The sequence below is a fragment of the Schistosoma haematobium genome, chromosome ZW (genome assembly GCF_000699445.3).
Source record: "Schistosoma haematobium chromosome ZW, whole genome shotgun sequence".
NCBI lineage: Eukaryota > Metazoa > Platyhelminthes > Trematoda > Strigeidida > Schistosomatidae > Schistosoma > Schistosoma haematobium.
Window position 1 is genome coordinate 62,602,899 of NC_067195.1, and position 22,205 is coordinate 62,625,103.

The following is a 22,205-nucleotide window of genomic DNA, read 5'->3' on the forward strand; positions in this document are numbered from 1 at the left end:
TCATGATATTAACTATTGAAATTACATTTAATTCAGTTATGTTATTATATGATTTGCATGTTAATAAGACTTGAAAAACTAATGGATATATTTTTTCCCCTTAACAAAAGTATTGAAGGTATTTTTATTCATTGATGATGATGAATAAATGTGTGGAAATGAAGGATATCGAATTATTTTTAGCAATGAGTTAAATAAATTAAAACAAAATAACGAACAAAGTATAATTTAAAACAAATGCTGAACAGAATATAAATCTAAATGTTATGAAATGTTAAAAAAAACGATCACATTATTAATACCAGTGTAATTATAATAAATGCATAGATAGCTACATACACATACAACATTTATTTAAGCTTATTGTACTATACAGTATATGTTATACATACAAACAAACAAAGATTTCCTATTTTAGTAATAAATTATGTCACGCAATACTTGATCAACCAAGAGAAAACAATATACAGCTGTTATTATTTTTATCTTAGAAAAAAACATTCCCATAGGAACAAAGCTAAATATTTGATCTTGATTTTTATTGGTTAAACAGTACACCAATCGATACCCTTTTTTGTGAAAAGAGATATTTTACATCAGTAATCTTAATGAATTGATTAATTAATACCTTCTGAAAGGCATCCAATGCAGGAAGGCATTCAGTTTTTGTTTAAATATGAATAATATTCTCTAAGTGGTTCAGTACTACGTTAGTAGTTTTTCTTCACTAAGATCATGTTAAGAAGAGATAGGCAATGATATTTGATCTAAACCTAAAAGTTTCTCTCAAAAGATACTGTTGGTTGGGTTGATTGATAACTAGTTTGTTAAAAATCATATAAAATTCTATTTGTTTCAAGATTTGGATTTCAAACCTGATTTATCCTAGTTTATATTATTATCAGATGGGTTTTTGTGGAGATTGTAGTAATTTCAATGGTTAAGATCATGAGTCAGTTGAAGCTAGACCACCATGGAAAACCTGGAAGCACTGGACGGCCGTTTCGTCCTATTGTGGGATTAGTTGAAGTTAGACATTAACACCGTCAGATGCCGGCTCAGTGGTCTAGGGGTTAAGTGCTCGGGTGCGAAACCAGTAGGTCCTGGGTTCGAATCCCGCAGGGGGCGAGGTCGTGGATGTGCACTTCTGAGGAGTCCCACAATAGGACGGAACGGCCGTCCAGTGCTTCCAGGTTTTCCATGGTGGTCTAGCTTCAACTGACTCATGATCTTAACCATTGAAATTATATTAATATGTTGTATAATATTTCATATCTCTGTACATTGAAACGTTACGAAACAAAATTATTCAGAAATGTGTTGTTGTCGGTTTTTATGCATTAGCAAGCTAGATCTATAACATTCCATTTAACAAAGATTATTCCCAGACGAATTTCATCTTATCACCTTACAGTATATTGTGTATTCCATTGTGTTTAAAATAAATATATAAATCATAGTTGTTAATCTATAATGTTCAGTTCCCTACTCAGTAAGGTTGTACAGATAACTGATATAAATGATCTCTCCGTTACAAGGACAAAGTCAGGGGATTTCACCATTTACATGCTTAATTTTGTTTTATAAATATATGTAACCTAAAAAATTTGTTAGACTACATTCATGATAAAAATTCAAAAGACACATTTATTGTTATCTAATAAGAGAATTATCATAGCTTCAAGTCATCCAAGTTTCTGCGATTCAGAGTTCATCTCTTAATCTACTATCAACAAATCAAGTGTATTACTATTCTGACTTGCTTTCTCATTTAAACAATACTCTGTAATATTTGTAGTTGTTGGAATTAATAAGTTCAATAAACTGTTGATTAGAGTAGACATAGTGGTCTGCAGAAAAAAATAAAGTTGACTATTTGTTTAAAACAACTTTACCAATTACTTAAATTAATTAACAGTTTTTCAGAAATGAATTTACAAAAGATACTAATGTTTAATTAATAGACTATAACAATAATCATATAACCAGAAAGGGGTTTTGTGGATATCGTACTAATTTTAATAGTTGAATTCATAAGTCAATCGATGCTAGACCACAATGGAAAACCTGAAATTACTTGACGGCCGTTTCTTTCTAGTATGGGACTCCCTAGATATGTGCATCCACGATCCCATCTCGTGAGATTCGTACCCAGGACTTATCAGTCTCGTGTTCGAATGTCTAACCTCTAGACCACTGAGCTGGCCGTTATCCAACGGTGTTAATATCTAATTTCAACCAATCCACCAAATTGAGCGACACATCCACAATTGTCATTAGTGGGTTATTATCTCACAACTGACCCGGTTGAACTCCACTGGTTACAACTTCTCATTAAGACTGCAGGAAGTACCACTTGGAGACCGTCACTAGAGATCATATGGTGATTATAAACAGAGGAATTTTGTGGATATTATAGTTATTTTAATAGTTGAATTCATTAAAAGCTTGCAAGCACCGGACAGCGCATAATCGGACGAAATGGTTGTCTATTGCTCCTAGGTTTTCCATGATGGTCTAGCTTCAACTGACTCAGGAATTCAACTATTAAAATAATTATATGAGTTTTACTTTAATTTAACTCAGTACTAACAAGATACTACATTTTCGTTTATTCTCATTATCAAATACTGGAGTTCAACAATACGTATTAATTCACAAGAGTTTTCTAATAGGAGAATGTATTAGAAATAAAAATAGATAAAATTAAGATTATACTATGCACACTCAATAAGTGACTAAGAAACAATAAAGAAAACATATTTTATTGAATGATTTTGCACACTTTGTAGAATCTGAAGTTACTTTTAATCATAAAATTTAGAAATGAATCTCCATATTATTACTTGTAATATTCTATTTCATCCTTTTTTTCTTATTTAGCTTTATCATTTGATCGATTAGTAACAGAGAATAGACTTGTTTCACACTTGTATCATTGTCCGTTTGATTTGACTAGAATTGAAGGAGAAGCTTGTTTACAAGTAAGTAAAAGAGTTAATGCATTATTAAATTATATTCCGAACGAAAAATGAGTTAAAACAGTTTATTCAACTATTTTATAAACTGTGCTTTTGTTTAATATAAACTCAATTATTGATACATATATCCACTACCGCAATCCAATCACAATTGACGGAGAAGATTTGGAAGATGTAAAAACCTTTACATATTTGGGCAGCATCATTGATGAACAAGGTGGATCTGATGCAGATGTGAAAGCGCGGATCGGAAAAGCAAGAGCAGCATATTTACAACTGAAGAACATCTGGAACTCAAAGCAACTGTCAACCAACACCAAGGTCAGGATTTTCAATACAAATGTCAACACAGTTCTACTGTCTACTGGGGCAGAAACCTGGAGAACTACGAAAGCCATCATCCAGAAAATACAGGTGTTTATTAACAGTTGTCTACGCAAAATACTTCGGATCCGTTGGTCGGACACTATTAGCAACAACGTACTGTGGGAGAGAACAAACCAGATTCCAGCGGAGGAAGAAATTAGGAAGAAGCGCTGGAGGTGGATAGGACACACATTGAGGAAAGCACCCAATTGCATCACAAGACAAGCCCTCACATGGAATCCTGAAGGCCAAATGAGGAGAAGAGGAAGACCAAAGAACACATTACACCGAGAAATGGAGATAGACATGAGAAGGATGAACAAGAATTGGATGGAACTAGAAAAGACGGCCCAGGACAGAGTAGGTTGGAGAATGCTGGTCAGCGGCCTATGCTCCATTGAGAGTAACAGGCGTAAGTAAGTAATATCCACTACTGATCGATTCACATAACCTTGACTAATACAATTTGAACATAATACAAAATATTTATTCCTATAAATTTCTAAACAGTAATAAATGGTTGAATATAGCTGACAGAAAATTCTAAACATGGGTTGGAGAATGCTGGTCGGCTGCCTATGCTCCAATGGGAGTAACAGGCGTAAGTAAGTAAATAAGTAATGTATATAGGCAAATATTTGAAACAAATAGTACTAACACTTAGTATTGTTTGTTTGAATTTTCCCATTGTCGTTTAGGACTATAATCGATCAGCCTCTTATTGGTATATATGCATCTTATGCAGATTACCTCGATATTGTCTTAAGTCACAAGCTAGTAGGGGAATCCATGTCGCGCGTTTTGTGTTAACAATTTTAACAAAAGGTTTTATTCATAAACACTAACAGTTCTTGTCAACCATGTTATTTTAATAATGAAAGCTGGAATCTAATCTAGTCAGTCTTTTAAGATTTGAATGTGGAACGATATTAATATTAAATCTCCTTATAAAAATACGAGAATATGATAAAACAATTTGAAATAAAGGAACAGTTCATACTATTCTGCATTTGGATCCCAAAAGTTGACTTTAAAAGAAAGAATCTTCTAAACTTCTAATTGATTTATGTTCCGCAATCCAATATTTATACCATCAATCAAATTTTAATACAACTTCCTACGTTTTAGCATACAAATTATAAATTCTGTGATCAAAAACTCTGTTCCACAGTAGTGGCATATAAATTCTAAATATTGAAAAACAGAAACTTGGTACTCGAAATTTTCTTCAATATTAGTTAAGAATGCCATATATACATAACGGATAAGTTGGGACCATTCTAAGTATTTTAATAAATGTTATGTTGTTAAGCTATTCAAGTGTCAAATTTATTGTTCAAACAAATTTCAACAGTACTTTGGTGACTCGGCAATATGGTAGCTATTCAAATCCACCTTCGAGGTAATAATTAAGAAAATTTATAAAGATACTATCTAAATGTACTAACCAAATAATAACCACTAATCTGAAATAGATACATTTTTAAAAGTGTAAACTTCTCCAGATATAATCAAAACCTCATCTAAATTTGAAGTAAACAACAACAAATGTATAATCATAAACAAAACTAACGATGATTTACTATGTATAATTAGTGAAACATACTTTACTCTGATTTTATAGGCTTTAAATGGATTTATATTTATTATGTCCTGTGATGGTGAAGTATTTTCTGTATCAAGAACTGTGGAGCATTATTTAGGTTTTCATCAGGTAAGTAACTAACTAAATTATCAATGAAATTACATTAAATATGAGCAATATAATAAAATGCTTTTGTATCAGGTGAAGCTAGTTCCTTTCGTTGTGAGGTACCGTTACTTGGAATTCAGGAATACTAGTTAACCGATTTGTCATAGATTAAGATTGACCAAAAGTGTTGTACCAAAAGTTCCACATTTGAGATATCAAGGTGGATTACAACCTCTTGTATTAAGTTCAACAGAATTAAATCCCGCTTTTGAAACCCATTGATTTACATTTTTGACCGTAATCAATTTATAAATCTTATCAGATTTCACCATTGTACTACCATTTTATTACCCAATTTCTTGAATTCATATATAATAGCTTCTCAATAACAGATGGAGAAATATATTTTGAAACAAGTTATCAGTGTACAAATACTAAGTTGATCTGTGGAGATTCTGTACAATTCAAAAATAATCGTTATCACACATATTAAGACATTTTTATATATTTAATTTTTAAATTCACTAGTTGATTATCTTCTAAAGCACAGATAGTTGATTACGTATATGATATTCTATGGTAACATCTGTGACTACAACAATAGATGTGGGTTAGAATATCCATGTGAGTACAAGTTTATTTAAGATTGTAACTGAACCTTGGAGATGAATATAATCTAGTACGAAATATTAATCTAAGAGTTCTTATCAATCTCAGTCGTCTGTCTGGAACGAAATAAATAGTGCCGAGATATCAAATCACTTTTTCTAATTAGAATATTACAAACTTGATTTATAGATGTAGTCAACTTTAAGGACTAGACAAATCGATATTGGTTGTTAGAAAATTATAAGCCGTTGATCTGTCTAAAACAACAGTTCTGTTTGTCTTTATTTCGCTAAGTATTCTGTCTTGAAATTAGTCTTTTTTTACTATTACGTAGAAAATGTTTTGGGTTAACTTTTACCATATTAAAATGTGATTTGATGACTTAATGACTCTTCTAAATGTCGTTAAAGTAATTTATAACAATACAGTAAGTGAAATATAATGCTAAAAGCAATCTCTGATAATTAATATTCTGAGGAATTGCTGATATAAACGACTGAATTACTTATTTCTCATCAGTATATGGACTACCTGAATAAATGTTCAATACCGCAGGCACTTTCAAGCTGATTACATTTTGAAACATCTCCATACATTAAGATCAGAATAAAAATTCTATCCTATCCGAGACTTATTGTTTGGATGATCATATACCCATATTAGCACTGGAACAATACAAGGTCTTCAAAATTCAGTACAGACAGCATCTTCATTTAGCAGTTGGTGGTTACCTGGACTTCACAACTTAGACAATAATTCCTTGATATTTGAATCTATGGGTACTTGGATGTATAAATTCAACTAATTTGCAGCAGTACGAAACGTGCATCATGAATTTTATGATAAACCACTTCTTAAAACATAATCCAAGCGCTTACATATTTTTATCTGTCTGAGAATATTTTAAAGTTCCGAAGGACGGTAAAAAATAAAAAAAATAAAATCATGTTTATGAAACACATTACGTTGTAGTTAAATTAGTCCTTAAACTGTGATAAACATGAATGAAAACAAAGTTGTACTATAAAAGTTTTTGGTTGTAACAAGCCAATAACAAGAATATATTCCATAGTTGAACTGCAAAAACACCTTTCGAAGCTAATGTGATTACTCAGCAACGAGATTTCTTTATCATGAATGACTGATTAATTTAAACAGTTGAGATCATGAGTCAACTGAAGCTAGACCACCATGGAAAACCTGGAAGCACTGGACGTCCGTTTCGTCCTATTATGGGACTCCTCAGTAGTGCGCGTACACGCTCCCGCCTGGCGGGATTCGAACCCAGGACCTAGCTTCGATTGACTCATGATCTCAACTGTTTAAATTACTACAATCTCCACAAAACCCCTTCTGAGACTGATTAATTCTTAATCATAACTTATGTCATATACTATTCTGGAAATCAGAACACGCTTCATTTATGACTGTTACTCACAAAAACAGTTTGAAATATCCATGGGAAATATCAAAGTAATTATGAAATTCCAGTTAAATAATAAACTTATTTAATTTTTTGGTTTCGTATTAGCATAATACGGCATTGTTGAACTAACTGAATATCATGTGTTGTATTTAGAGGCATGACATCACCATATAAATAAGCATAATGGTAGTATTATATTTCAAGTACAATAAAGATTGAGTAAACTCACCGCATTTCTATTTTCTATGACAAAAGAATAGAATTTTAACATCTGAATACAGGATAAAGGTTAACAGAAAGCAAAATTATACAAAATAAGCTCATGATTATAGTTTTATTGATCCTAAATAAATATATCTGTGACTTAGATTCATTAGGAGAAATATATGTAGGCCATCACCTGGTCAGGTGAAGAATCTTTTTCATACATATAATAGGCACCTGAAGATTATTTCACTTTAGATTGTCTTATATCTATATGATTCTCACAAAGGGAAAGACATTCATTTTAAGAACTTTCATCTAAAATATGGTATTGTTAGGTTAAGCAATTACTCTATAAATGAATATTACAGTGAAATAAGTTAGGTCAAGAGCTTATGACACACAGTAGTATATGAATACACATAGACACATTCACACACCGGAACAGCTGATTTACATAAAAGAAACAATGTCTGATTATTCATTTATATTCTCTTATAGTCACTTTATGAACTATTCAGTAATTTTATGGAACTTTATTGTAATCGATCGCGTAAGGGAAACAGTCATTTTAATTTATTATTACTGTCTAATGTATACAGTACAATAATAAAAATCGTATAGTTATATAAAGCAAAGGTGTTATAAGTTTTCATTTTGAATAATAACTCTCTAGCGGTTATTAGTAATCATTTGTTAACAACCAATGTGTTGGAAAACTCTCCCAAATCCACTTGTAGGACATTATGCTATGTTCTATGATTAAATTAAAAATTCATTATTTTACTTCACTAGAAAAATACAGTAATTAAGTTTCACAATTGCTAGAATGGTTATTTCATCATACAATTTACAAAATGCTACAATAATCTATTCTGTTTTACTTTATAGGCTGATATTTTGCATCAAAGTGTATTGGAATTGATTCATTCAGAAGATAGAGAGGAATTTCGAAGACAACTATCATGGAAATTAATGCTTCCAGCTGAGTTTCATTCATCTACATTACATGATTTGATGACTCCTGGTAAGTAATTAAAAATGACAAGTTTATTTAGTTTAAAATACGAGACTATTTTTTAAGAAACCAATTTTTACGGCATCATTCAGGACTCTGGTTAGCGAATAAAACACACCATTTAACTTTTGAAGTAATGAAAAGTTGAAGATTCATAAAGTTATCTATTATGAAATAATCATTTGGTCCACAAATTCTTTAAAAACTTTCTTTCTCTCTCTTTATTCTTAGAATTAACATTGTTATCAACGTTTAGAAAAGTTAAAAACCATTATAATAATGCACCATTCATGTTTAGTGATCAATGTTTATTTGTACGTGAAAAAAATTGCTTATTATTAAATCGTGATAAATATTTATATTCAGAGAGGGATTTTGTGGACATGAGTTAATTGAAGCTAGAGCGCCATGAAAAACCCGGAAGCACTAAACGTTTATTTCGTTCTAGTATGGGACTCCGTTGGATGCCGTCTCAGTGGTCTAGAGGTTAGTCGTTCGCGTGCAAGAGCGACAGGTCCTGGGTCCGAATCTTGGGAAGCCAGACCGTAGATGCGCATTGTTGAGGAACCCCTCAGTAGGACGAAACAGCCGTCCAGTTCTTGCAGGTTTTCCATGATGATCTAGCCTTAATTGATTCATGAATTCAACTATCAAAATATTTATGTTTATCATGATTTATTTCTACTTTTCCTTAACCGTTTGTGAATTGATGTCTCATATTAATAGATTTATATTACAAGTAATTCTTAGAAAACTGTTGATTATTGAGTTAAATAAATCAGTTTATTGAAAATGAATTGGCATATTTTTTGAACCACTATTCTTTTGAATAAATGATAAAAAAAAGAAGAAAAAGAGGATAATGCCCCATGTTTTACAGGTTCTTATTCTTCTTTTAAATGGTGTGAATAGTTTAATTTTTACTTTTCTCTCCTCTTCATATGGATCATTATTAGGTTTTTCTATCAACACATCATTAAAGAATATTAACAATAATAATGAAAAGTAAAGAAAATTGATTGCTCTTAAAAGCTTTTTTTCTTTAATTATAAATCTCTTTATTGTTTCTGAAGGGAAAATCATTTAATGTGAGTTGTTTGACGTTCTTTATTTTTTGCTTTTGGTAAAATGATAACAGCTTACTAATGAATCTTATAGGTTTTCTTTTTAAATTACTTTATTCATTCAATTATCAACTTTTATTGGTGTAAGGTAAATCTAAGTTTTCCTGTTACTGAAAAATAATGTTTTCAGTGAATAGGAAAATAACTTTTTTCTCCCTTATATTAACAAGAAATTAGAGATATTTTAAGAATTTTATTGAAATCATACATAAATGACAAGTAGTTTGTTTAACGAGTCAACTTCCTTATCTGCGAAAGTTATATGTAATTAATATATTTTCAGATGAATTGTACTAATACTAAGTAATAACTATAATAAGTACTGACTTACTTACGCCTGTGACCCCTCGTCGAGGAGCATAGGCCGTCCACCAGTATTCTCCATCCAACCCTATCCTAGGCAATCCTTTACATGTCTTTACCGTTTCTATTCATCTTCTTCATGCCTGTTTCCAATTTCCAAAGCAGTGTGTTATTTAGCCCTTCTCTTTCTCTTTTCCTTTCAAGATTTTTAGTTAGCGCTTACCTTGTGATGCAGTTCGATGATTTACATAATGTGTCCTATTCACTTGCAACGTCTTTTCCAAATTTCCTCTTCATTTGAAAGCTGGTTTGTTCTGTCTTACGGTAGATTGTTGCTGATAGTGTCCGATCAACGATGGACATTGAGTATCTTGGGTAGACAATTGTTTATAACTACTTGTACCTAGTTGATTATGGTTGTGGTAGTTTTCCAAGTTTCAGCTCCATACATTTGAAATGTCTTGACATTCGTTTTAAAGATTGTGACTTTGATATTGATTGACAGTTGTTTTGAGTTCCATATGTTCTTCAACTATAGAACTGTAATAAATGAGATTCTTAAATTTCTTTTTCCATTTTGCATTTAATAAAAAGAGTTCATTTACTATTATAATTATGTTAAGAGATAATTTGAATATACAATAAATTACAATCATTTCTTTTAAATTTAATTTTACTTAGAAACTGCTCATTACTTAAAACGTCAATTCACAGTACGATTTCGGTGCCTTTTAGATAATACATCTGGATTTATTGTAAGTTATTTTTGTTTAATCCCAAAACATTGATAAAAATTGAATTTTATCTCTCACAATTATACACCATTGTGATGAATTTATTTCAACAGATTGAATGAACTAACTTTCTAATGTATATATATTGAGATGATTACTTTCTCATTTAATGTATACATGTAGTCTTATATTGGTAAATGTAAGATCAGTTTAATACAGAGATTTAAAAATGTTTAATAATCATATATATCAGAAGGAGTTTTGTGGAGATTGTAGTTATTTCAATAGTTGAGATCATGGGTCAATTGAAGCTAGACCATTATGGAAAACCTGTAAGCATTGGACGACCGTTTCGTCCCAGTATGAGAATCCTCAGCTGTGCACACCCACGATCCCGATAAGTCTTGGGTTCGAATCTCGCGAGGAGAGATCGTGGATGAACGGTGTTGAGGAGTCGCATATTAGGACGAAACGGCCGTCCAATGCTTCCAGGTTTTCCATGGTGGTCTGGCTACAATCGAATCATGAACTTAACTATTAAAATTACTACAACATCAACAAAAACCCCTTCTGATTCAATTCATATTTTGATTAGAACAGTATAAGTTGATAATCCTTTTAAAACATAATTACCACTTTTAATTATTTATCAATTTTAACAAAGCAATGAATTAAAATTATACCAATAAGTGAAATATACAGTTCTACTATGAAAGTTTAATAAAATGTTCGAGTAAAGAATAAACTAACACTGAAATCTTCCAACTGATTTACTTATTCATTAAATGTGAACGGATTGTAGAATACTCTCTTGTAACTTCTATGTCAGCAGTTATTGCTTAATATATACGTTGGCTCACTTCAAATTTACCAGGTAATTCTGGGGAATTCTCAAGAATATATGCTACTGTGAATTTTTAAACTATATAAGTATTATAATACAGATACTGATTTAATCTTTAGTTTCATGGAGTAAAAATTGATTGTCATTAACATTTGGTTTGTTGGCAGTTATTCTAGAAGTAAATATAAGTTACGTAACACATTTAAAGTACTTTTATAAACAAAATTACTCAGAAAATGCATGTCTAATTTACTTTTTACCTAAAATCTACACTGAGAAATGAATTTTATTTTTTGAACTATTCACATAAAATTATAGTAAACTTTTGTAATAATAAAACAAATAATTTGTTTTAGACACTTGAACTTAGCGGTCGGTTGCAATTTCTACATGGACAAGCTAGAAGTATGCAATTATCTGTTAATTCTGAACAATCGAATTCATGCAACAATCCAAATATATCTAACAAGTATAATACTTCTTGTTCATATAATGTATCAACTTCTAATCAACATAATTTACCGCCTCTTGGTTTTTTTGCGGTCTGTAGTCCACTAGGACCATTACCAAGTTTAAATGGTCCACAACGTGATGCAACTTTTAAAACAAAACATCAATTAGATTTGACTGTTATAACAATAGACGCTCGGTGAGTATTCATTTTGTTGTAAATTGTGTTTGACAAAACGTGTGTATTCTTGGAATACGGGAATAAAACGGTTTAATATAAAACTTTATTATAGTTGTTTATTTTATAGTTCTTTAAACTCTTCATATGAAATACAGATATTTTTTAGAGATATTTCAGACACATGGTAGACTGAAAGACTATCCAACCGACTAATCAGTTTATTAAAAAGTTAACATTTAATTTCGCTACATATTATTCAAAGCTTTACTCTATTTTCATGGCTTAACTCCAGAGTGATTCAGTCGTTTATAAGTATAAGTCATCTAAGCTAATTCGTAACTCATGTAATCGAAATTACATCTATTTAGAACAAAATAACTATCTACGGATTCAGAAACATCAGCACACATTTGATCGACTAAAGTTAGACGTTAACAACCTTGGATGCTGGCTCAGTGGTCTAGAGGTTAAGTATTGACGCCTGAAACCGAAGTTCCTGGGTTCGAGTTCCACGACCAGGATCGTGGATGTGCACTGCTGGGGAGTCTTATACTGGGACGAAACTGCCGTCCAGTGCTTCCAAGTTTTCAATAGTGGTCTGGCTTAGATTGACTCATGAATTCAACTATTAAAACTTGATATAATAGACAAGAGAAATATCAATTCTTAAAATGATTTAATAAATGCCTTACCGATGAGTAATAATCGATTAGAAAACCTAGACTTGGGACTTCCTGTTACTTACGCTTAATCATCCAACAAAAATGGATTTAAAAGATTACTCGAAAATGGTTTTTATAATTTGTTTCAAATTATTTTATACTGAATAAGCAAGAGAATAAGGATTTATATGATATTAATACTAATTTATGAAATCTACAGTAAATATATTGTAAAGATTCAAGCTACCTTGAAAATGGAAAGCTTATTATAAATATCTTTTTCAATGTTCACCAGAGAAAGTATATTTAGTTTCATTTTAATCTCCATACTGTTTATGATTGAATCAGTTGTATTTTATGAATGGTAACTTTCTAATTATTTCTGATGTGATTATTCCTAAAATATTTCCCATAATATCTTCAGCATGCCTTGTAGTGGCTTTGCTTCGTTAATCAATCACCTCGATAACCGTTTTCATATAAATTTCAACGGTGTTTGAAATCAGAAATCAATGAGAAGCGGCAACTACAGTTTATTAACCGACAGCACAGATCATAAGTCTATAAGCACATAGAGCGAATTTGAAGCAGAGAGGCGAATAAGTATATATGAGTAATTACATAGGCAAATTTATAATTGAATCGCATAAGAGCGGAGCAAGTCAAAGCAAAGGATGATAATAGGATTTGAGTACGTACATACATGGGGAGGAGGATAAGTTGTCGAGTGACATTTAAGCGATTGACACTTTAGCAAGTGTCTGTGATCTACTGATCATAACGGTACAAAGAAATACTCGAATTGTTACTGTTCGAATAACAATGTCTGTTACGTAAGTTGATAAAAGGCTTAACCTAGATTAACCATAATCGAAATTGGTTGTAGAATAGTTGATATAACCTCAAATACTGGCTGTTGATTGCTATTTTCGTATACATTTTTTATAGTGCTCGACTTATATTCAATTACTCTGACAGTGACTTACAAAATTTCAAAGTTTATGACTTAATACACCCAGACGATTTACGTTATGTTGCTAGAGGACATAAAGAACGTAAGTTAACAAGTATTTTATATTTCTTTTCAAATATTACGTTTTCCCTTTTATACAACGCGTATTCATGAAATATTTCATTTTATCTAATTAAGTATAATTCAGATCTACAAAAGAATTTCAGCTGTTTGACCTCACGTCACTCAGTTTTACAATGAATGACTTTTCCACTTAGGTATTTAGATCGCGACTATTCTCATGTAGGACTGAGATAATTATACTGGTTGATCACAGAACACTACTCGATTTCATGTTTGTCTAGTCCTTACTGCTGACGAAATTTGGCAGGAAGTCAACAGAGTTTCTAATAGTTCAGGGGTAAAATTTCCAAATGTGGTACTGGGTAGGGTGGTTTGGGAACCCATAGAAATTGCAGACGTTCTTAATTGAGAGGTGCCAACTATCACACAACCAAGGTTGAGGCCTCTCTTCTTAATGTCGATATTTCTCTTAAATTATATACATTAATGAAAGAACAATGTTATGGTTCGAAATATGCACTTATGAATGAAATATGCAGTAGATTGTTATAACATAGAATTGGTTTAACTAGTTTTCAAAGTTTAAGTACCAAGGTAATACAAATAAATTTTTATTTTGATAGTTTTTAAAGTAGGTTCACTTGGCTTACTTGTACACCGATGGTTGAATAAACAATCTCAATGGATTTGGCTACAGTCAAGAATAAAACTTATTATGAAAAACGGTAAACAAGATCATATTATTGTGATACACCGACAATTATCGTAAGTTTCAATTTTAATATATTAGGCTTTACTTCAAGAATTCTCATGATCAGATCAATGTAAATTACTTTTATTGAGTTTAAAATTGATAAATTTGTATTTATTGAGATGGGTTGCTATATTCACATTATTTTCACTGTGTTAACATTCACTGAAAAACCAAAAAGTTCGGCCTCTTTGTAGTTTACTTTTTATCTGTTAGTAGTTTTCGGTATTCTGATTTACATGGTTTAATTACTGAGATTTCATTTTGATCAAAATATTCGGTACACACTTCATATAGAAGTGAGCTTTCTAGTTATTCCCAAAGTGTAATATCAATTCATTTTAATAACCTTGTTTGTGATTGGTTGTTTTCGTAGGTTTCATTGTTTTCATTTATCTTTGTATTCACTTTGACAGTTGTAGTTGGTTGACATCTGGTCTTGTGAGTTATTGAACTCTTCCATATTGGTTCATAGATCGGTTCAGTGTCAGTGTATCTGTTGATTGATAGTTGATCTGAATACCATGCTTCTAGAGATTTCCTGACATTCTTTAAGTTTCCTTGATCAAAAATTTTAAGGTTTTTCCAATTGAATTCGTGTTCATGATTTTTTTCATGCATTGATATTAGTGATAACATATCATGTCGTCTTACTGTTAATCAAAGGGTGAAGAGTCATCTGAATTCACTTATAACCGTTTTCTGACAGTTTAGCTACTACAACTATTTTCCAATTAATCAAATATAATGTTCGTGAATTTCAACGTATTTGTCATTCACCTTTTTCAAAAGGATAGATAAAACGAAAAATATACCAAGAACTGCAATGTTTCTGTTTCAATTTTCCAATATATAACATTTCAGCAACTGAAAACTTTTTCTCATAATAGCGCCTGAGTATATATAGTTAGCATTCACAATTATTCAGTTCAAATAAGTATGAAACAAGTAAATTGATTGCAATATTTACACAGTTGAAAATTAAGTTGTTCACTATTGAATCAGAAAGCATCAACATAAATTCGTACAGTTAGAAACATTGGTTAGTCAGTTAGTTAAATGAAAACCCACTTAATTCCTTTACGATTGTTCTGTACTTAAATAACTTTAGTTAATAAATGATATCACAAAATCATTTTCTTTATCAGTGGTCAACTATGAAACGTCTTAATTGACGTATACAGAGTATTGATAACAACAATGGATATGATAAAGTGATTTACTATCAAACGATGCTGTAATTTATGAATAATTATAGTAGCAACAGTACTAAAAATATTAGTTTTCACCAAGATGAAGTTATATAAGCATAGGATATAGGCACTGAGTTTGAATCGGGAGATATTTTTGTTTACTCGACCCTGTAACAATAATTTTTTGAGAAAAATGAGTCAGTAAACATGGATTATTGTCCTGGAGCCTAATCATTTAAAGGATCTTGATGACTATACTATTATCATTGTTATTTTTGGAAATTATAATTAATAAGTTTTATATATTGAATCGAGTATCGTATCATATTCTGTAATTCACTACAAAAATCTACTCTTAGTATTCATCGGATGATCCCTGCCGAACACCAGATTAATGGAGGAATTGAATATAAATATTTTTCCGTTACTGTTTGAAATCATAGTCGATTTGGCTTAATGCTCATTTATATTAGTAGAGACAATAAGCTACGAACTGATAAAACTAAAAAAATATTACCTGAATACAGATAATTTATTTATTCATTTGTTTGAAACATTTTAGCAATGAAGAAGGGATGGAATTATTGATAAGAAGAACAGATGAATACAAACTACCTTTTCCATTACTTGAACCAGAAACTTTACTAAATGGTGAAGAACTGACAACATGTAATAACAACTTACATATGGATATTATTTCACCTTTTCCAACCGGTCAAATGAAAATTTTTGATCATCATCATATCCTTGGAAGTAATGATCAAAAATTATACGGATCAAATGTTAAATCTGATAATAAAATTAATTTGAGCTCAAAGCATACACCAGAACATTTCTCTAGTCTTGATATATCCGGTAGAGTTCACAGTAGACACTCTACTGATACAATCCACAGTTGTATGCAAATGGAAAGAGGTATTACTAGATCAGCAACGAATAACTATGGCGACGATTCCCATTTATCTGGACTTGACAATAATCTACTTGAACATTGTCTTAATAAATCCACTAAACAATCTAAGGTTATTTCGGCTACTCTTCTACGTAGAAAAAGGACAATGAAAGAAATAACTAAATCTGAAGTTAATAAATGTAAACTTAATCATCGTGGTTCGTGTACTACAGCATGCACATATGTGTCAAATGCTCAAACTCCTGGTCAATTAAATTATGGTACAAACATTTGTCAATCTACTTATCTTCCATTGGGATTTAATCAAACATTATCAAGAGATAGTGAGGCATTTTATCGAAATCCTTATTTATGTTGGCCAACAAACACCAATAGTATGGCAACATCAGAAAATATCAACTCAAATAGATCAAACAACTCAGAACATATTCCTCAATTAAATTCAAGTAAAGTTAATTTATTCATGATAAATTCACATTATTCAAGTCAAGATTTAAATGAATTTAATATGCAAGATTATTGTACAACAAGAAATTATCCAACAGCGTATGATGCATATTCAGCAGCTGTTGCTGCAGCCGCTGTTGTAGCAGCTGCAACAAACAGTTGTAATCAGAAACATCAAAGTCAAAATCATCATAATGTATCACTTCATCAACAATATCAATCACAACAAACATTAGATCAAGAAATAAAACATCATCGACAACATGGATTAAATTCGTCATATTTTTTAGCAAACACTAATGAATCAAATACTCTTCGTTTTCAACAGACATTAAATGATCCTAATATATTTGATTTGCAAAGAAGACAACAACAGATAGAATATAATTCATCATTAATTAAACAACAAGCCATAATATCTTCTAGTATCCAATCTCCGTTAAATAATTGTACTAGTTATATTTTATCAAATAATTACTTTCCACAAGAACAGTCGATCAATAAACAAAGTTTAAGTAAGGCTTGCATACAATCTAATAATTCATATACAAAAGAATTTCTAAAGCCTAGACATTCAGATTCGTTGAACAGTCTTCATCAGTCACAAATTGAAATCGATGTAAATAATAATAATTCCAACATAAGTAACAATAACAACAGTTGTAATAAGTTAGGACAATCAGTTTCATCTTACACATCTATGAATGTAAACCAGTTATTCCCAGAAGATGATTACAGAAATGAGTCAACATACGAGCAAAAAGATACTTCAGCAAATATGTATTTACAACATAATGTTGAACAGGGAATAATATATGCTAATCCAATTATTGACAAAGAGTCTTCATCAACATATTCATCTTATTCATCTCCGCCTAATCTAATAAGCCCACATAACACTGAAATTGGCCTAGAACCAGATTCTGGAATCAGTCAGCATCAACAGAGACAAATACAAACTTCAACAATAGTAAGAATTAATGGTCAGTTCACTGACCCGAATAACAATTCATCAAATTCTTCAAAATGTTCTCAGTTTTATGATTCCAACTGCTCTACAAATAACTGGACTGTAAATCCTACTCACACCAATTATAATCAAGTAACAGAATATCTTTCTAATGAATGCTTGTCAGATGTAGACTGTGGAAACTATTATTGTAACCCCAGAGTTTTATCCCTTGCGATATCTATGGATTCATCAAATTCCTGTGAATCTCCTACACCACACGATACATGCATAGGTCAACAAGATAATAAGTTGCTTAAAACAGGAGCCGAAAATGATATTTTTCCTCACAAAACTAACAAATCTGGATCACAGTCTTGCAGACTGCGAGCAAATGATAATTCCAAGGTTGAAATGCCATTATTTTCTGAAATAGATTTTGGTGATCAGAAGCAGGATTTATCAACTTCTCATATACTTGGTGTTAAACGCTCTAAATATGACTCCACGACAAGATGGGATGACCATCAGTAAGTTTTCGACAATATTTTAAACTAAGTGTTTTCAGAAAATAAATGAATTACAGTAACCTTGTCTTAACTTGTTGATAAAATGAAAATCATATCAGTTTATGTCAAACAACTTTATCTATAGTTTCCAGTGAATTAAATCAATCACTGTCTAACTTAATGTTTTTCACTGGCTAGTAGTCAAATGGATTGAAAAAAAACAGGAGTGACCAGAATAAGATATAGTATCAGTTTATGAAATCACTGGGTATTGTTCTTAACTATATTTAAAAGGAGAAACTCCCAAGTTCGAAGTCACGAAATATTTGGAAACCTTAAATATAATTACCCGAAATGATTCATAGATGTGCAGATATTTTTACGCTTTATCTTTGTATATCTTAGGTTTTGATATGTCTTCATAATAAATATTCCTCTATTTAAATCCTTTTTAAAAGAGTATATTTTCACTATCGTGGATATCATTAATTATCTACCTCAGTTTTTATCTCATTAAGTTCCTAGTTTAGTGAGTGTGCATGGGATGCATTAGAATTTGTTGTGATAAACATTTATAGTAATTTTTAGTTTGCTTGTAACTTAAAGTTTCGTCATAATAACAACATCATATAATTATAAATGCCTTTTCTAAAGTCTGCATGTGTGTTATAAGAATGACCAGTTCATCAGTAAGATAATGATGTCTTCTCACATAATATAATACTCAGATATTTATTATTTTAATTTTAGCTATGATAACTCAAAGCCAACTGCCATCCCTGTACCTGTTGTATGCAGCGGTTCTTTGAACATTGTTTCTGAAGAATCATCACAGACAGTAAGTACTTATAATTTATACTAAGCTATTTCCTAGTGGTATTAATGAATGTCATTAACACATTTCGACTGTGATATAGTTCATATTCATTTAAATTTGGATCATAGATAAAACGTTATTTCAATATACCGATTTCGTTTACAATGGATGTGAAAAATATAATCCCCATATTAGAGAACAATTTTCTTTTCTCGAATAAAATTCGGAGATATCATACAATATCTGTGATGTAAAGAGATATGAACGAAATATCGCATTGCAATAACTGGCCGAACTGTAGCTTTGATAAATATCTATATTCCTGTGTGAGAACTGGATTGTCCAGCCCGTATTCATATATTTGTGATTAGTACTACATATTATCATGGTTGACATAATAGACTGATCTTAATCAAACAAGTATTGAAAATTAAGAAACATTGAACAGCTACTTCCTTCTAGGATGAGACTCCTCAAAAGCATGCATCTACAGCTTTATCCGAGATCGACCCCAGAGCCTTCGGACTCATATGATCATATGTTTATTTCCAAATAGAAAAGTCATCCTGATTAAAATGATTTCTAAAGTTTGTAAAGAAAAAACCTTAAAAATATCCTTATTTGTTCGTCATACGAAGTGATGCTTAACTTTATTAATTTAGAATAACCGATAAATAGTTTTTATGGCTTATGCATAAAACAGTTATAATATTTAATCAGAATAATATTCGTTACAATTAGGTTACACCATATCAACTGAGCATTTAAGATCGCTCTAAGATTTCCTTCTTTTTATATACCTGTATGGTGAAAATTTAATTTAGTGTGAACAGTGAAGATGATGTAGCAGACGTTCATGGTTTAAACAAACGTTAAGTATTTTTTTTTACTAAGTTGTATGATGAGCTCACACTGATAATTATGGCATTATCTTTGTTTATTGGTGTATGTCTGTTTCCTTACTTCGGTAATTGACAAGTGCTCTAAATTCTGTTTCTTCTTTTTTCATAGTCTACTTAAAATCTATTTACTTTGTATAAAAAATTGTTTTTTCTCTCTTGTTTCCCACTCATCATTAGACAACATCAGGATCATATTCTTTTGTTGTTTTTGATTTTCTAAGAAAACTTAACCTTGAATTTCACTTTCGTTTACTCATTAAAACGAGTGAAAAGAAGAGCACGAGAAAAATTAACTTCTTTTTTTAGCCACCTGCCTACATTTAAAACACTGAAGATTTTTAAAGAAAATAAGTCTGCCTACGAAAAATAAATGAAAGAAAAGGGGGGTATAAAAAAACCTTATGAAATGATTGACTTCAGTTAAAAAAGAAGGAAATCTGATGAAATTCACATCCGTTTACGCTTATTATCATTATAAAATCTTCATCGGATTGTTAAATAAGGTCATCATCTATCTTGTACACATCATTTGACATAGGGTCTAGAAACGCTTCGAATATTTCTTGAAAGCATTGAATAATTTATTCCATTAATAATAAAAGTAGAAAGAATTGATAGCAAACAGTGAATAATTCATAGTGTCTTATACAAAAAAATTGGTTGGAAAAAGAGAAAACTGGCATTCTGTTTATCCTCATAACATTGAAAATAGATAAATTTTGTTAAAAATGAGAATAATAAAAAAATTTACAATCCAATTTATTTATTATATGAATTACTTACTTATGCCTGTTACCCCTCGTGGAGGAGCATAGACCTCCCACCAGCAATCTTTATCGAACTCTATCCTGGGCAATCATTTCTAGTTGTTATTCATCCTTTTATTGTATTATATATCTTACTGAGAAAAAAAACTATATAGCAAACTAGTCAAGTAAAAGAAGGGGCATGTACCATTCATACTTATAATTAAGATCTCATCTTTTAAATACGCACTATATGGTTTTTTTTATACACAATCAAATAATTACTATGGCTAGTAAAATGTGATTTCAATCGAAACAATCGATCCTAACATTTTTGTTTATATTATTATTGAATATTTTAAAATTTCTATTGTAGTGAACATCGATTATATATAAATTAGAACAAAAACTCATCGGTTATAGGATCATGTAATATGTTATTCTTATTATTTAACTCTTCATTGAATACATAAATATATAAAATTTTCACAGATTTAAATCATGAGTCAGTTGAAGCTAGACCACCATGGAAAACCTGGAAGCACTAGACAACCGTTTCGTCCTAGTATGAGGTTCCTCGGCAGTGCGCATCCACGATCCCGCACACCGCGACATTCGAACCAAGGACATATCAGTCTCGCACCAAGCGCTTAACCAACTAAACCACTGAGCTGTCATCCAATGGTGTTAATGTCTAACCTCAACCAATCCACGAAGTTGCGCCACCGTATACCATTGTCTTCTGTGAGCTGATATCTCACAACAGACCTGGTTGAACTCCACTGACAACTCACTAGAACTCCTAGAGTCCCATACTAGGACGAAACGGCCGTCGAGTGCTTCCAGGTTTTCCATGGTGGTCTAACTTCAATTGACTCATGATTTCAATCTGTGAAATTTCTAAAATCTCCCTAAACCCCTTGTGATATAAATTTTTTAAAAAAAACAACTTATTTCACTGCTTAATTACTTATTTGTTTTTTCTTTGATAGAGCTCAATAAATACATCTGGAATCCATACAACATTATCAGATTATAGAGAAGAACTTTTGAGTGCAATTTAATTTTCATAAATTGAATGTATCATTTATTTATAACAAGAATAAATAATAATTATTAAAATATAATACTCTGATTATTACACATACATATATGATTCAATAAACAAAAATAAATAATAATTTTCCCATTTTACATAACATCTAACTTCATATTTTCAATTTATAAATAATTTCTAATTTCATCAATATTCCCTTTTTTTGTTTGTTTGTTTGTCGCTAACTTATTTTACTTATTTCGTTTATTGATTTAAACATTAATTATTTGTTTTTTTTTTGTTGTTGTTTA

The 22,205-nt window shown here is 30.8% G+C and overlaps 1 protein-coding gene across 1 annotated transcript in view; it reads left to right on the forward strand.

The window, feature by feature from the left end:
• Positions 1-21,922, forward strand: part of MS3_00010452 (uncharacterized protein) — a gene marked incomplete at both ends in the record, with an annotated part of 34,061 nt that extends 12,139 nt beyond the window's left edge. Inside the window, 10 exons of the mRNA XM_051218816.1 lie at positions 2,884-2,984; positions 4,972-5,061; positions 8,171-8,306; positions 10,406-10,479; positions 11,659-11,951; positions 13,544-13,650; positions 14,255-14,396; positions 16,138-18,414; positions 19,144-19,231; positions 21,851-21,922. Coding sequence (XP_051072118.1) covers positions 2,884-2,984; positions 4,972-5,061; positions 8,171-8,306; positions 10,406-10,479; positions 11,659-11,951; positions 13,544-13,650; positions 14,255-14,396; positions 16,138-18,414; positions 19,144-19,231; positions 21,851-21,922 — 3,380 coding nt within the window. The remainder of the gene's footprint in view (positions 1-2,883; positions 2,985-4,971; positions 5,062-8,170; positions 8,307-10,405; positions 10,480-11,658; positions 11,952-13,543; positions 13,651-14,254; positions 14,397-16,137; positions 18,415-19,143; positions 19,232-21,850) is intronic.
• Positions 21,923-22,205: the final 283 nt, after the last annotated feature.